This window comes from Crotalus tigris, unplaced genomic scaffold (genome assembly GCF_016545835.1).
Source record: "Crotalus tigris isolate CLP2741 ecotype Arizona unplaced genomic scaffold, ASM1654583v1 scf7180000018371.15429387391:27106975, whole genome shotgun sequence".
NCBI classification, from domain to species: domain Eukaryota; kingdom Metazoa; phylum Chordata; class Lepidosauria; order Squamata; family Viperidae; genus Crotalus; species Crotalus tigris.
In genome coordinates, this window is record NW_024096970.1 from 284760 (window position 1) to 301443 (window position 16684).

Sequence of the window (16684 nt, forward strand, 5' to 3'; positions counted from 1 at the left end):
ATAGCTAATCTAAATCATGCATTTGTGGGAAAAAGTAAAATAAAATGGTAAAATAGCAATTTTGACATGAGGATGCAACAGAATAGATGATGGTAGCAAAGGCAGTAGCAAAGCTCAATTCTCAAGAAAAATTGTTTGATACTGTCAGCTGAAGGAGTTGATGGAAAGATCTGCTCATTATTAGTAGATGATACAGTGCTGGGGCTGAAGGGCTGAGCTGTGAAAAGAAGGCCTCCAGTACAAATACTAATTATAGACCTATTGTGTTTGCTACTACCCTGTACTTTACACTGCTTTGTCTGCAAGTTAGAAATAATAATACAGATTTGCCTCTGAAGATTGTTGTAATATTCCCTATTTAAATAATGCAAAATCTATGGAACACCTCAAATGCCAAAATGCATTTGCATTCCTTAATCCAAATTATATTCTACTCTACTCTAGAGAGGGAAAATGGCAGAAGAAAGGGGCACACAAAAACTAGCAAAAGCATAATGGGCAGGTGATCTCCAAATCTGATGATTAGGGAATTGCCTGTTCTGGAAGAGTTGCATACCCACTAAAGGAACAGGTTTACAGTTATGATGTTCCTGGATTCATCATTATCACAGGAATCCCAAGTGATCATTTTGGCTAAGATCACCAATTATCAATTCAAGTTTGTATATCAGATATGCTCTGTATGTAATAAGGATAGCTTGACCATACTAATCCAACCTCGAGATTGATAATGTACTCCATGTGAGTCTGTCATTGAAATTGGTTAGAAGCTACAGAACAACTTTGCTCATTTATATGTCTTATGGTGTACACATTTCATACCAACATTGTTGGATCGCCATGTATTGCTCTAACATATAAATCCATGAAGTACTTGGACCGTGTTTACCTAACACAACAGAGTTTGCCTTTTCATCCTTCCACACAATTTCAGTCCTTGGGAGAGATTCTGCTTTACTTGCTTTCTGAAATGGGTCTTCTCTGCAATGATATCTACCCTATTGAATAACCTCCCCTAAGTGAGACTTCAGATTGAGCATAGCTATATACTTTTCTATTTTTCTAGAAACTCAGCCTGTGTTAGGAGTTAGTTAACAGAAGAAATGTTAGCAGTCTTGATATTGCTAGATTAACTATTGTATTATAGACAAGAAATAATGTGTTCAAAACTTCAGTCTGATACAGCCAAGCCCCCCCCCCCAACACACTAAAGCTTAAGCCTTTTCCTCCCAGCCTATCAAGCCAATGTATCCTCTGTCATTCATTTCCCAGCTTTAAAACTGGAATGCACTTGCTTTGTGTTTACACAATGTTTCTGATTTGAAAGGTATTGGTTCCTATACAGCTAACATATGTCTTTAAATCCTTTGGAGTGTGCCAGATCCATTCCATATTTTTATTTCGGCTTTCTGCAGCTATCCACTGCCCCAAGATGTTTTTGATGAATTATTAAAGCCGGCAGAGAAGATTGCAAATGGTGATGACATGATCACAGGTCACTTGGCAACCAGTTGTAAATATGAACAGGTTACCAAGCAGTTGTTGTAAAATGCAGTGCAACATTTTACATTGAATGATCAGTTGTAAGTTGAGAACTACCTGTATTGGAAAGTTGACTCTAGTGTGAGATCAGCTAAGGAAAGGCAATCCAAAATGCTCATATGTTGAATGTTCCAAACAACATAAAGCTGAATAGAGTGATAAATTTCCCCTAATTTCAGTTCTCCAGAGTCTATGAGGCAGCAGCTCTGGTATTTGGATTGTCTTATATGAAAAGGGCTTGGACTTGTGAAGAGGAAGTACAGAGAAATCTTTATTCATTCCCACTCAGCAGGGTTGCATTGCATTGTGTTGTGTTGTGCTATATTGTATTGTATTGTATTGTATTGCATTGTATGAACAGTAACAGGTATACCGATTTTTGTCTCAAGATCAAAACTGCACAGTTGATACCTTTCTGGAAAATAAACCAAACTTAATGGCTGCTTTCATTACAGAAGAACAGTGTTAGGAAATGAACTTTCTCGGAGAAAAGAAAATGTGGTGCTTAATTTAAGAACTGCTCTTATCTCTTGCAAGGTTTTTAGTAGAAAATACTTTCATTTTCTGATATGTGAGAGTGCATGTCTATAATCTGGTATCATTTGCAGTTTTCTTTAATAAATGTGAAGCTGCCAGGTGTATGTGTTAGTAACTGTCAAAAAGCAAATATGTCAAATCCTGCAAACTGCCTCTCCTCAAAGTATATCTTTCTTTCATAAAAGCTGTTGTTTGGCATTTTTGTCACTTGCACACACACACAGATTGTGTGTGTGTGTGTGTGTGTGTGTGTGTGTGTATGTATGTATATGTATGCATGTATGTATGTGTGTGTGTGTGTGTGTATATATATGTGTATATATATACAGGTCTTGGTGTATTCGGGTCTTTTCCCATGTAAGATTGAGAGTATCTTGGTGACGTTTCAACGAGGTCCCACTCGTCATCTTCAGGCTGGGGTCTTCGGCTTTGTGCTTGTGTGAGCAAAGTGTGATTGGAGCTGCTGTCTCTCTATATATATTGGTGGGGGTGTGTGGAGTGCTAGCTTAGTTGCTGTAGGTGGATTGGTTGGTTTTGTAGGAGCTATTGTTTGTGGATTGTTTGGCTGTTTTGTAACATCCTGAGTAGTTGAGGTGCTGGCTGTGTGCCCATTAGTCTTTTGTGTTGTAACGACCTGGGTAATGGGGTGTGTGATGACATCCTGAGATCTAGTGTGGTGATATCCTGAGTTCTGCGTTGCACCATCCTGAGTGGTAGGCTGTGTTGTAACATCCTGAGCTTTGGCGTTGTAGCCTCCTGAGTTCTGTGATGTGATGTCCAGGGCTGAAGGCTGTGAAGTACCATACCAGTCTTTGGTTTGGCTCCGAGTTTGCAGTCTAGCTCTGTGTTCATGGCATGTGTCCGTTTGCTTTGTGTGGGGGGTCAGAGGGAGGTGCAGCAGCTGGTGATGTCGTCGTGGTTTGGCTTCTGGATGGTGGTTGCATTTCATCTGAGGGATGGGTTTGGGCTTGGGTTTGGGTCTGGTGAGGGTGAATGGTAGTGGTGTATTGTGTTGTTCTGGGTCCGGTGTCAGTTTTCGTGCCTAGGACTCGTTTATTGATTAGGGCTACTTTCCAGATGTCTGGTAGGTGGGAGGTATCGTCAGGTTTATTCATGTTGTGGGGGTGTGTTTCTATTTTGATGGCTTCCATAATTATTCTCTTGTTGTGGTGTTCAGTTTTGGAGATTAGTTTGATTCCTTCAAAATCAATTTCATGTCCTGCAGCTTTAAGGTGCTGGAAGAGGGAGGAAGTTTTTTCTTCTTTTCTGACTGCATTCTTGTGTTCTGCGATGCATGCATTTATTCTCCTATTAGTTTGTCCAATGTATGTGGCTGGGCAGATTTTGCATGGTATTTCATAGACTCCTTGGTTTTCTAGCTGGATCGTGTCTTTGGGGTTTCTTAAGATGTTGGCTATTTTTGGGTCGATGCCGAAGGCTGTCTTGATATTGTGTTTGTGGAGAATTTTGCTGATTTTATCTGTGGTGCCTTTGATGTAGGGGAAGAGGGCAATGTCGTTGTACTGTTCTATGTCTCGGTCCTTGGGGGGTGTTTCCCTTTGGATTAGGTTGGTAATAGTATTTCTTTGGAATCCGTTGGAGATTAATACGTTTGTGAGAATGTGTAATTCAGTTTTCAGGTGGTCTTTGTTGGCTAGGCGTTTGGTTCTGGAGATGAAGTTCTTGGCTACGGAGTTGATCTGTGCAGGGTGGTGGTGGGATTGTGCATTTAAGTAGTGGTTGGTGTGTGTTTTTTTCCGGTAGATGGTGTGTCCTAGGGAGGCATTGGGTTTTTTGTAGATTAGGACGTCTAGAAAGGGGAGTTGTTAGTTTCTATTTCCATCGTGAATTGTATTTTGGGATGTAGGTTGTTGAGATGTATGAGGAAGTTGTCCAGTTTTTCTTTCCCATGTGGCCAAATTACAAAAGTGTCATCTACATATCTGAGCCAGAGTTTGGGTTTGTGTTCAGATTTATCTAAGGCATTGATTTTGAAGTGTTCCATGTATAGGTTTGCAATGACGGGTGAGAGGGGTGATCCCATAGGTGCTCCTTCTATCTGTTTGTATCTTTGTCCATTGTGGATGAAGTATATGTTGGTTAGGCAGTGGTTGGTCAGATCTAGGATGTGCTTAGGGGGATTGTATTTGTTTTGGATAGCTGTCAGGGCTTCTTTGATAGGCACTTGGGTGAAGAGGGATGTGACATCGAAGCTCACGAGTAGGTCGCTGGGTTGTAGGTTTTGTTTCTTTATTGTTTCTATGAAGTGGAGTGAGTTTTGTATGTGTGAGGAGATGGATTCTGTGTAGGGCTGAAGTTGTTTGGTGAGAAATTTGGCAAGATTCTGTAGAGGTGAGTCTATGGAGCTGACTAGGGTCTGAGTGGTGTTCCTTCTTTGTGAATCTTGGGGAGGCCATAGAGCTTGGGGCATCTGGATGATTTCTCTCTGGGTATGATTCTTTGCTGGATCTCTTCACTGATGGGAGAGGCTTTTATTTTGGATTTGGTGTTTTTTTCCAGGTAGGTGGTGGGGTCTGTGTTTAGAGGTTTGTAAGCGGGGTCTTGGAGTAGGTTGGATAGTTTGGCTTGGTAGTCTGATGTGTTCATCACCACCGTGGTGTTGCCTTTGCCTGCTGGGAGAATGATTATGTTGTTGTCTTTCCTCAGGTTGGTGAGAGTGCTTTTTGTTCTTCTTTATGTAAGTTGCTTCTAGGTGGATTGCTGGAGAGGAGGACGTTGGTGACTTCAACTCTGATTTTGTTGGCTTCATCTGGGTTGATTTTGCTTAGGGTAGCTTCAACTCCGCATATGATGTTTTCAGTGGGATGTGTTTGGGGGCGACTGCAAAGTTGAATCCTTTGGAAAGGACTTTGCTCACACAAGCACGAAGCTGAAGACCCCAGCCTGACCAAGATACTCTCAATCTTACACGGGAAAAGACCCGAATACACCAAGACCTCAGCAAGACTGTTTATTTTCACTGATACATATTTTAAACCGAAAGCCATTACTCTAATCTCATGTATAAATACAATCCAGGCATTAAATATTCATTAAATCTTAATTATAATAGTATAACATTCCCCTGTGTTTTTTTTTCTGAAAATGTGAATTATCCTAGATTTAATTAACGTGGTTGGGGAGTCAGAAGAGAATCCTGGGGGTGAGGAAGCCCAAGAGCACAGTTATAATATTTCTTATTGTATCTATAAATATCAGGCAAAGAAAAAGCCAGTTGAGTATGTAAAAGCCTTTATAAATGACACATGATAGAAAAATGAAAAAAAAAAATCCCATAGTACTTACATTCCTAAGGCTTCTATTTCAGTTCCTGAGAGATTGTTGCAAATGTTTCTAAAACTAATTTGAAAGCAATAGAAAGAAAATGTAATTGCAGTAATGCCATTGCTTACGCAACTGGGAACATTGTCACAATGTGAACATGCACACCCAAAACACCTGGGTGCATAATTTTGTTGCATTTGGGGAGAAGAAAGCAACTGAACATCTGTATCATTTTACTCTGGCACATAAGTTGCAAGCCAATCAGCCATTAAATGCATCCTATAAAGGCATAAATGAATAGGCTGGATCCCATCCATTATTCTCTGTCCTTCTAATTGGGAAGTGGGTATGAATAGAATTAGGGTAAGACTGTACACTAAACTAGAAAACTGGAAATGCATTTGTAACAATTCTATGAAATTAGAAACAATGCTTCAAAATCTACAAAGCACTATTTTCATGAGCCTTTGATTAGCACCTTGAATTATAAGGCTACTTACAACCAAACCTGTTTCTTCAAGATACCAGCCAGCCAACTATGCAGGATACTCCATTCCATTCTGTTCCCCATCACTTTCTTTCACGGCAGCCTCTCAGCACTCTGAGGCCACTGAGTATTCTTATTCCTCATTAAATATTTATGGTGCAATGATCTTCTTAGGTTGACTTTAATATTATTATGGATTGTCGGAATTCTTGCAATTTTAATGATACCTCCCACCTGGAGAAAAGTGGTGCCATTCTTGATCTATGCTCTTGACTCTTACCAGACTTCCCTAGTTTTCTCACAGGCAGTATTTAACCTCTTCCTTAGACTGGGATATACAAACTTGGTAGATAAGAGATACATAGAATTGGAGTGAGGGGTTGTAATAGAAAGATAATGTCAAATATATAGATAATATATTTAGTATAGTTTTTCATATTTTGTTGTTGTCTGTGTTGAGGGGGATGAGTTTCTCTGTAGTTTTAATTTTCTATGGGTATGATAAAGTTCATCCATGCTACATGGATGTGTCACTGCCAAATTTTGGTGATTGTGTCACTGCTATTTCTTTTCTAAGCAGCCAATTTTGATCCCAAAGAATGCTTAGTAACATGGATAACGTAGTTTAGAATGAATTTTAAAAAATGACAAGTTATAATTCCTTTTGTACAATTCCTACAATTTTCTAGGATTTTTGGAATCTGGAAACATGAAACAAGCTTGAATACACTATCAAATTTTTCATGGACTAAATCAGATAAATTTTCAAAGCTATCCTAATATTTTTTTACACATTTTCTTTTGTTTTTACATTATAGACATGTTCGCTTCCTCTCAAAGTTCTTTAACTATTTGCTTAAGTTATTTTCTCATTTTAATAGATCAACAGAATAATAAATAATGTTTTAATATATTTTTAAAACTGAACATACTTGTGGAATGGAAAAGGGAAGATTTCTAATTTTATATGTGATCTAAAGAAAAGTGTTGAATTTCCTCTTTTAAATTGCCACTTTAAATTATTATTTGATAAAAGAGAGGCTATACATTTTTTCTGATTAGATCAAATATAATAGGATATAATCTGAGAAAGGAGACAAATGACCAAGCCTTTATATATATACTGGTTGTTTTTTTCCTGACACATGCATTTCATTAAATCTACCAATCTCCAATCTTTTCACCCCAATACTGCATATTAATTCAGAAACTAATACGGTCTAAAGCAAAAAATAGTTTTTCACATATGTTTCTCTGGAAAAAATTGTCATGTTTTAATTATGCATTGGTCCTCTTCTGCAACTTAAAAAATATTGCAAACACATTTGAGCTGCAAAAACATAAACATCTCTGCATTAATTTTCCACCTCCTAATATTAGCATGAAGACAAATGGAATGGTTGCTATACTCAGACCTCAGATCCGATGCTCAAGAGTATTATACATAAAGCAGTTACAATTTTAAAGCATTTTCCAGTTAAATCTGTAGTGATCATAAAGGTGGACAAGAGAAGCAGACAGCAGTCAAAAGTTGCACTGTTGGCTTATGCTCCATCATACATGTAAAATTGTAGATGTGCCCTGTCATTAGGAACTCACCCACACCTTCAACCTGATTACTGCAATGGGTTCTGTATTGGCTACCTCTGTAGACTATTCAGGAGCTGTGATCAGTATAAAATACAGCCATCTGTCTGAGTGAAAATCCACTATATGGCAATAATATCAGTGTAGCAGGGATGAGAAAGTTCTGATTTAGAGCTATAAAGCCAGGTCTCCAAGACCTTCTGCTCAACTCATAGAATCTACATTGGTTGCACATGGCTGAAGGAAGGATATTAAGGGTTCTCCCATATGTGAACTTCAGGGAGACATGTTCAGCTTCAGTTATGATTTTATCCCTCTGGCATACCCTGGATAAGGCTTGCTCTACTTATGTTGGGAAAATTAATTAAGGCTGAGCTGCTTCACAGAATTTTTAGGATCCAATTTGAGTTGGTCACTGGGACCAGAGGTTTAGTCTTTCAAGCTTCCAGACGCATGTTGGAGCCCATCCTCAGAGAACTTCTCTCTACACACATTCCAGTTGAGAGAAGTTCCCAGAGAATGGGCTCCAGCACAAGTCCAAAAGCTTGGAAAACTAAACCTCTTGTCCTGGTGACCAAGCCAGATTGGATCTTGCAATATTATCCTGGGACATGTATATTTCCTTCATTTGTCAAGAATTTTTAATTGTTTAGGTTGCTATTGGAGGTGACAAGTCAAAGATTTTTTTTTATTACATTATGCATTTGCCATTCAGTTTTAATTGCATTTGTTATGTTTGGGTTGATTTTAAACATATATTTAATTACACATTTTAAATATATGTTTAAAATTGGAGTGTGGCAGTCTATAAATATAGCAAATAAAAAAATACAGTCACTCTCCAAAGAAATATATGTATAGAACCTTGGACTACTGCAATGTGCTCTACATGGGGCTACTCTTGAAGAGCATTTAAAAGCTGCAACTGCTGTAGAGTGCAACAACATGGGTGGTCTTTGTGGCCCCCTAGAGTGGCCCATGTTACACTTCTGATCCAAGAGTTGCACTGGCTATTGGTTTGCTTCTAAGTGCAACTCAAGGTGTTGATATTACCTGTAAAGCTCTGCATAGCATGGGTCCAGGTTACTTGAAGAACTATCTCAGCCCTATGGGGCAGATTCTTCCCACCTGTGCTGGCAGAAGGTGCATGCAGCATATCCCATCTGTCAAGGAACTCTGGCTGGTGGGGTCCAAGAGAAGAGCCTTTTCTACTATGGCCCTGGCCCTTTTGAATATCTCGCCCCCCTAAGATGAGATTGTCTCCCATCCTTCCTTATTTTCCATAACAGCCTGAAAACCTGGCTCTGCCAGTTGGGTTGAGGCCCTGATGGGAGAATTATATTATATTATATTATTTCATTATATTCTCCTCCCTCTCCATCTTTAGTTATAGCTTGTATTTACTTGTAATTTCACTGTGATTTTATATATTCATGGTTCATTTTAATGTTGTAAGCTGCCCAGAATTGCTTTGTCGTAAGTTGGGTGGCAAATCAATTTAATAAATAAATCCACATCCACACACACACACACATGTTTGTGTGTATACACACACATACACACACACACATATACAGAAGATTAATTAAAAATGTGCTCATCTTTCATTGTTAATGGTAGTGAATCCGTTTAGAAACAAAGTTAAGGAATGAGGCAAACTGTTCTCTGAAATATGGTAAGGACTTGTTTGTGGACCCTAGAGTGTCAAAATGATGGGTAGAGTATTTTGTGGAGCCTTTTTAATGTTATTTGGGAAAGAGCAGTCCTGTCTCATTTAACATTCCAGGATTAAGTGGAACAATCTGAAATGCAAGTCTGATCTTGACAAATGTGAACTGTTATCCAGTGGCAGGCTTATGTAATTATACATTTCTTGGGTAGAATCTGAATTCTAAAGCTCTTATAGATCATTACATCCTATATCTTATCCAGTGCAAAAATCTAAATCATTTTCAACAAATCTAGCTCCAGGATGAAGACCTTTAGTGTGGCAAAATACATTACTGCTCTAGATAGACTGCTCCAACCATTAACATCTCCTTCTGTCAGAAGGTTCGTCCTAATATTCAAGTTGAATCTCTTTTCTATTAATTTCAATTGATAGGTTTAATGTTAATATTCATTATTTTAATATTTTAATGTTTTATCTTATTGCATTTACTTGGTTATAAGCTGCCTGGAGTCCCCTCTTGGTGAGATGGCTGGCATATAAATTTAATAAATAATAAATGAAGACTCTATTCTTTGGGAAGTTACAGTAGTTCCTTTAAACATTCTTCATATGATTTGGCCTCCTTTATCATCATGGTTACTTCTTTGTGATGCAATTGCACTGTCTCCATGTCCCTTTTAAAATATCGTATTTAGAATGCTGTTACATTCTGGCTTGGATGCAATGCTTTTATTAATGCAGCCCAATATTTCATTGGTCTTCTAAGCTGCTGCCTATTTATATTCAACTAGTGGTTTATTAGAATCTCTAAATCACGTGCAGTGCTGTCAAGCAGATCTTTTCAATCCTGTATCTATGCACTTGATTTTTCTTACTTCAGTGCAGGACCTAAAAGTTATCACCATTGATTCTCATCTTTAACCCAGTGTTAAAGTTTTTACTTAGAATTGTGATTTTGTCCTCTATGATGTTAATCTCACAAATTTGTTCAACATTCCTTCCTCTCCTTCCCCTGGATGATTTAGAAAGGTGCTGAAAAGGCTGAAGTCTATCAGGTTCTATCTACAAGAAGTTTTAATATTTTGCCTGAAACATGGCAGGTACTGAAAGAAAAACAATATTAGAGTAGGATCAAGAGCATCTTTTAGGAAAGGAGATCTCCATTAATAATCAGCTCCCTTTTATTTGCCCTGCAGTTCAGGAAATATAGCTGAGTAAGATCTGGATGTCATCAAGATGATGTTTCTTTGTGGCAGTAAATCAGGAGTGGGCAACCATTGACCTACACATCCTATATGGTATTACTGCTACTTTGGTAGTGTGTGTGTGTGTGTGTGTGTGTGTGTGTGTGTGTGTGTGTAATCTAGATTGCATTCTATTAACATAGAAACATGTGCAACACTATGTTATGCAGCAACAAACATGTTTGATACCAATGCAAGATAATTTCCCGTGTAACGCTAGACAGATTTACTCAACGGTAAATCCCTATTTCCAGTAGGGGCTAAAAGCTACAAGCAGAAGTGATTTGTTTTACTCATACCAGCATAGTAAACCTCTACAGCACTGTTTCTCAACTTTGGCAACTTTAAGCACTGTGGGACTTCAATTCCCAGAATTCCCCAGCCAGCCATATTGGATCACTAGGCTCTTCTTCCACTGTTAACCAAGTAGATCAAGAATGTTTCTATAATATGATTCTAAAAATGAAGAGTCTTCTTTAACTGTGGATGCTGGTGGTGGCCAGGAAGCAGTGGCAATGAAGTCAAAAACAGACCTGAGTTGCATTCTTCCTTCAATTTCAGGGAGAGATAGTTTTCTGTTTCTACTGAGGAAGAACATTAAATTACCAGCCTAGTCATTTCCTACATATGGAAATAGAGCACTACCTCATCTTTCTAAATATTTCCTGCTGGATGCAAAGTACATTTCAGTATATCTTATGATGGACTCAAACATTGAAAAGGGAAAACCATATCCTAAGGGCATTTCTTATATTAAAAATCACATGTGCAGATGGTATGGCCTGCATTCTCCCTTGAAAAGCAGAAGAATGAGAAATGAAACTACAATGAGCTTTAGCATAAAATTCCTCCTTTCTTCCAAAACAGTCAGTTTCCTATCAGATGAGACTTCCCGTGCCAATAGACACACTTTAGTGATGTTCTGCCAGGGACCATATTTGTAAGAACCTTCTTTAGTAATGTATGCTTTCCCTCTTCTATCCTGCAGGGTCTCCCTACAGAGACAAAATAACTATAGCCATTCTTCACTTGCAAGAGGAAGGCAAGCTGCACATGATGAAGGAGAAATGGTGGCGAGGAAACGGTTGTCCAGAAGAGGAAAGCAAAGATGCCAGTGCCCTAGGAGTACAAAACATTGGTGGCATCTTCATTGTTTTGGCAGCAGGATTGGTACTTTCCGTCTTTGTGGCAGTGGGGGAGTTTTTGTACAAATCCAAAAAAAATGCTCAGTTGGAGAAGGTAAATATTGCCCTTTTCACATTTAATTCTGCAATTATGGTCTAGTCAGAATCTCTTGGGCAACCAACCAAAAAGCCATTCTGATGTCTTTCATAGTTTTGCTCACATCATTAAAGTTCTTAGGGAATGAGCACTGCAATTTTCATCTTTACAACTTTTAATGTGTCGTCAATATTTTTAATTGTAGCCAGCTTTCAGGACAAGTGACTATTTCTCCTCTTATTCAAGCTTGAAAAAAGACTCCTTTTTACTCCTGGAAGTTCACTGCAGTTAATTTTATGGATGAAGAAGAAAGTGAAATCTGTTAATTGGAAACAAAATTAACCTTCTACAGATAGAGCTGGGTATTAACTGAAACAACTTTCTATCAGTCCAAACTCAGAAGTCTAAAAAACAGCTTTCTCTATGTCCTTACTGGAAGGTGTTTACTCTTCAACATATGACGATAGCATCTGGAAAAGCATTAAGTCAATATATTAAGGATTTACTATTGATTATGATTTTATCATCTATAACTTGGACAGATTCCAGTTTTAAAATATAAAATTTTGAACCTATTTGATACTGGATCAACAACTGGATGACTGATTACTTTTCCAAAGAGACAAAAAGCATCCATAGAAGTTTTGTTTCAGTACTTATCTGTATATATGTAATACGTAAAATGAGCAAACTTGTCTTTTATTTATATGGATTGCTATGAATATACATTTAAAAACAGGGAAAAATATGTTTTTGCACAGCTGAGGAGCTTGTGACCTCCTTAAATACCTATTTGGCATTACTATTATTAAAATGTATAGTAAATCCAAGAAAACTTACATAAAAACACACACAGAATATATATTTCTTTTGCAGATGCTATGCTTAATAGTTCTCATAATTTTAACAGTTTGGGGACTTCTGAATTTGCACTTGTAGATTAATCATACTTGTACCACATTTATTTAGTATGCAGTTGTACGTAGTTCACTGATGTCAGTGTGTATAGGTCACTATCTATTTTTTTCATTAGTAACACATATTATTTTTTCAAAGTTCTGTTAGAAGAAATATTGATATTAACTTTTTTAAAAAATGGATGAGGTCACAAGTTCCTTATCAATTCTTTGAATATGTATGTATTTCACTAAATTATAGTATGAGTGAAAATTTAGTTTTTCGGTAATTATGGGGGATGAATTCATTCTGTCAAGATAGTTTTGGAGTTTTTAATAATTAAAATGAACTTTTCTTTTAGAAAATGGACTTCAATCATGAATGTATGCATCATAATGGCTTTATCCTTTTTAAAAACAATATGTCAGAAATGAGTGATTGTTTTGTATTCTTGGTCTGTAATTTTTTTTATAAATACTATTTTTATTTATATATAAAATTCAAACATTTTATTGTGAGTTTTGTAATATAATTGAAGTTGCATTTAAGTGGCTTCGATGCAGCTTTAGTTGATATATGAAAATATGATGTGAACAGCATGACTTATCTTCCTAAGCACTGAATGAATATGTATATATATAAAATATGATTTTTACAATGATTTAATATTGCAACTCAGTTCATATATTAAGCAATCTTGAATTGTTCAAACACTTCTGTAATATAGCACTGATCTTTTCTTTCATTTGTGGTACACAATGATCTAGATATATGTGTTTCCTACATGGAGATATAATAGTGGGAGATTATGGCTGTGCGTATGGTAGATTCTACCTTAAAACTGAGCTTTGGTTATAATAATCTGAATGAAAAAGAATAGAGAACAGAGACATATGTGCCAAATCGAGTTCAAGGACTTACTAAGTGCTGTTTTTCTCTTTGACTGGTGATGATCACATGTTCCACATTCATATTTAAAGGAAAGTTCTACACAGCTTTAGGTGACTATACATAGAAGCCTCATTGAGTTAGAAACCTAGATGATGATGATAATGATGTTGTTGTTGTTGATGATGATATATAAGATTTACATTCCATCTCAAATAAGCTAGAAGTGTTCATAATTATTGGAAGGTTGGCATTCTAAACATGTTCAGTTTAGTGCAGGTAGAAACTACTTGAATTTTGAACATCACCGGAATGAAAGTGATGGAAGCACTATAACCTAGCGAAAGTAGTAATTTCTGCCCTGTTCATGCCTAACATGAATTATGCCCTCCTGATTTTTAAAAACCCACATGACACGTATTATTAAGACAATACAACATTTTTGGATCAGTTCAGAAAATGTGCCATAATGTGCATATGAGTGAAAACATACTACTTCTTTATAGCTTTTGTAAGTTGCTCGTGTGTGTGTGTGTGTGTGTGTGTGTGTGTGTGTGTGTGTTAATGGAATTGGGAGCTGCTCTGGGAAGCTGTTTGAAAGATTTGCAGTCATAATGTTATGTTTGTATCACCATGTACCATGAAACACATTCTTGGAATCAAATTTAAAGTGCTGCACAGCCTTACTGTATAATGCTTCATTTTAGAGGCATGTTGTACTGTATGCATTTTCATTTTCTGGTTTGATTTAAAAGCTATTTCTTAGCATATAAGCCAAACATGACAATGTATTGAACTGATTCTGAGGCACTATGATGACTATTCTAAAAATGAATAGCCATTGCTTATTTTATTAATGAGGCTGCATGGCCATGCCATTCTGTAGCAATATAATCTATCAAAAATCTTGTGGCACTTTAAGGGCTATCAAGGAATGTTTGGCTCATAGTTTAATCAGATAGACTATCTATTCAACTTCTTGCCGCATTGAACTCTATGAATAGGCACAAGAAGACCCATGTGAATAAATTCTCAGTTTCTAAGTTAATGATTTCCTTATGGCAAAAGCAGGAATTACATTCTCATGAAAAGAATCCCAGAAGTCAACAATCAGATTGATCATATCAACTACTTCTCTTTTTCTTTTTCTTTAAATAATTGAATTGACTACATTAAACTGTTAGCTGCTGATCATTGAGCCGTTAGCATCTGATCTTGTCAATTCAGCCATTGCTAGGAAGTAGGTGTTTGCAACTTTTCTCCTTGATAACATATATCATTTGAGTTGGGTATGATATGGTCAGAAGTATTTCTCATTTGATGACTTTGTCACTGCAGAAGTTTGTGGGTATAATTCACTTTTTGGTGTTAAATCACAATTCCCGATGTCAAATGGATTTATGATGCTGTCTCTCACCTTTTCTTAGATCAGCAGAGGTCTTGAAGAATGGCAGAGTGCACGGCTATTCTCTTTTCTAACATTTGCTCCTGTGGTCATCACCACCATCACCTTAATTTAATAATACTGTGGAAAAATTTAGTTTGAAAATGATTACATCTGTTTTTCAGTCTGTTTAGCAAGTGAAAAATGATGTCCCATTGTCTGAAGGCCACACCATATCACTTTTTGATTTGGTCCCATCTATATTTCTCTGCAACATCGATTAAAAAAAATCCCCCTTTGCCAAATAGTCATCAAAATCTATTGGTCTGCTTCTATCTGCGAACACATAGGTAGACACGATAATTTGTAAATGACCTTTATAACACTGAATATTCAGTTTAAAAGTATATTAATGAAATCTTCACAAGCAAGAAGAAAAGAAACTCACATATGCATGACAGAGAGAGAGAGAGAGAGAGAGAGAGAGAATTAGTGAAATATGAATTGATATATTGCTATTGTAATGAAATTCATCTACAAATTTATATTCTAGATTTTCTTAATCTAGGAAAGATTTCAAAACCATACAAACAGTGATTACCATCAATATGTATGATTTGAGTTGTGAAAGGCAGTTTTCTTTGTACACCAAGAAATACATATTCAAATGCATTTTTTTTTTAAAAAAGGCATATGTATCTTGATAAAAGTAAATTTGTTAAATAATACCATAATTCTAATATTGGTTGCCTGAAAAATTTCAGCAGAGTCTTATTTCTATGAAATCATCATAAAATAACCAGATCTAAAGCAATCAAATATTTTGGAGATTTACATTTATTTTATCATTGCTGTTCTTTTTCTTTAATCAGTTCTTAAATTAGAAAAGACCAAAGGAGTCATGGGCCATCTTCCATGCTGTTTTTGTAACTTGGTTACAATTTAGCAAAATTGGCAGTGGATGCACTTTGATTTCATTAAGACTTCTCTTTTTTTCCCATAAATCAAATATGGATGAACAAATAAACAAATAAATCTATATCTTACAAATAATATATATGTCTGAGAACATATATATTCTTTAGGACAAATATGCAACAATCAACATTTTTGTGTGGATTGAAAGTTAAAATTAATATAGAAACATAAAATACATACCTAATTTTTTTTTAAAAAAAAATTGTTCACTCATTGTGTGGTTAATAGTCATGTTTTATGATATGCAGTATCTTAGTGAATACAAGTGAATGTGTATGCATGTATATGTATATGTGTGTGTGTGTGTGTGTGTGTGTGTGTATGTTTTCTGAGGTTTTCACGGGTGTTTGTATGTAGATCTTTGGTTATTCGAGTTTTCTCCCGCGTAAAATTGGAAGTGTCTTGGCGACGTTGCGACGAAGTCCCATTCGTCATCTTCAGGCTGGTGTTTTCAGCTTCGTGCTTCGAGGAGCAATGTGTGGTCTTAGCTGTTTCTTCCTTTTAACTGTCAGTGGGGGTATGAACTGATTGGGTGGGAGCTTGGCTGTGTTCTGATTGGGTGGAGGTGTGTTCTGATTGGTTAGGGGCTTGGCTGTGCTCTGATTGGATGGGGGGTTGGCTGTGCTCTGATTGGATGGGGGAGTGTTCTGTTTGGGTGGGGGCTAGTCTGAGTTGCAGGGAAGTTTAAGATGGTGGGCTGCCTTGCTATTTTTTGGCTTTCCGTTCATGGTCGTGCCTCGTCTTCATGGTGGGTGTCAGTTTGCTTCATGTATGGATTGGAGGGGTTTAAAGTGGCTAATGATGCAGCTGTGGTCTGGCTTCTGGTTTGTGGTCGTGCTTCATCATCGGTGAGCTTCGATGTCATATCCCTCTTCACCCAAGTGCCTATCAAAGAATCCTTGACAGCTATCCAAAACAAATATAACCCCCCCAAACACATCTTAGATCTGACCAACCACTGC

General features: G+C 37.0%; 1 protein-coding gene across 1 annotated transcript in view; it reads left to right on the plus strand.

Moving 5' to 3' along the window:
* GRIK2 (glutamate ionotropic receptor kainate type subunit 2) overlaps positions 1–16684 on the plus strand; it is a gene marked incomplete at its 5' end in the record, with an annotated part of 311327 nt that overhangs the window by 280672 nt on the left and 13971 nt on the right. Inside the window, one exon of the mRNA XM_039351925.1 lies at positions 11343–11593. Within this exon, the coding sequence (XP_039207859.1) occupies positions 11343–11593 (251 nt within the window). The remainder of the gene's footprint in view (positions 1–11342; positions 11594–16684) is intronic.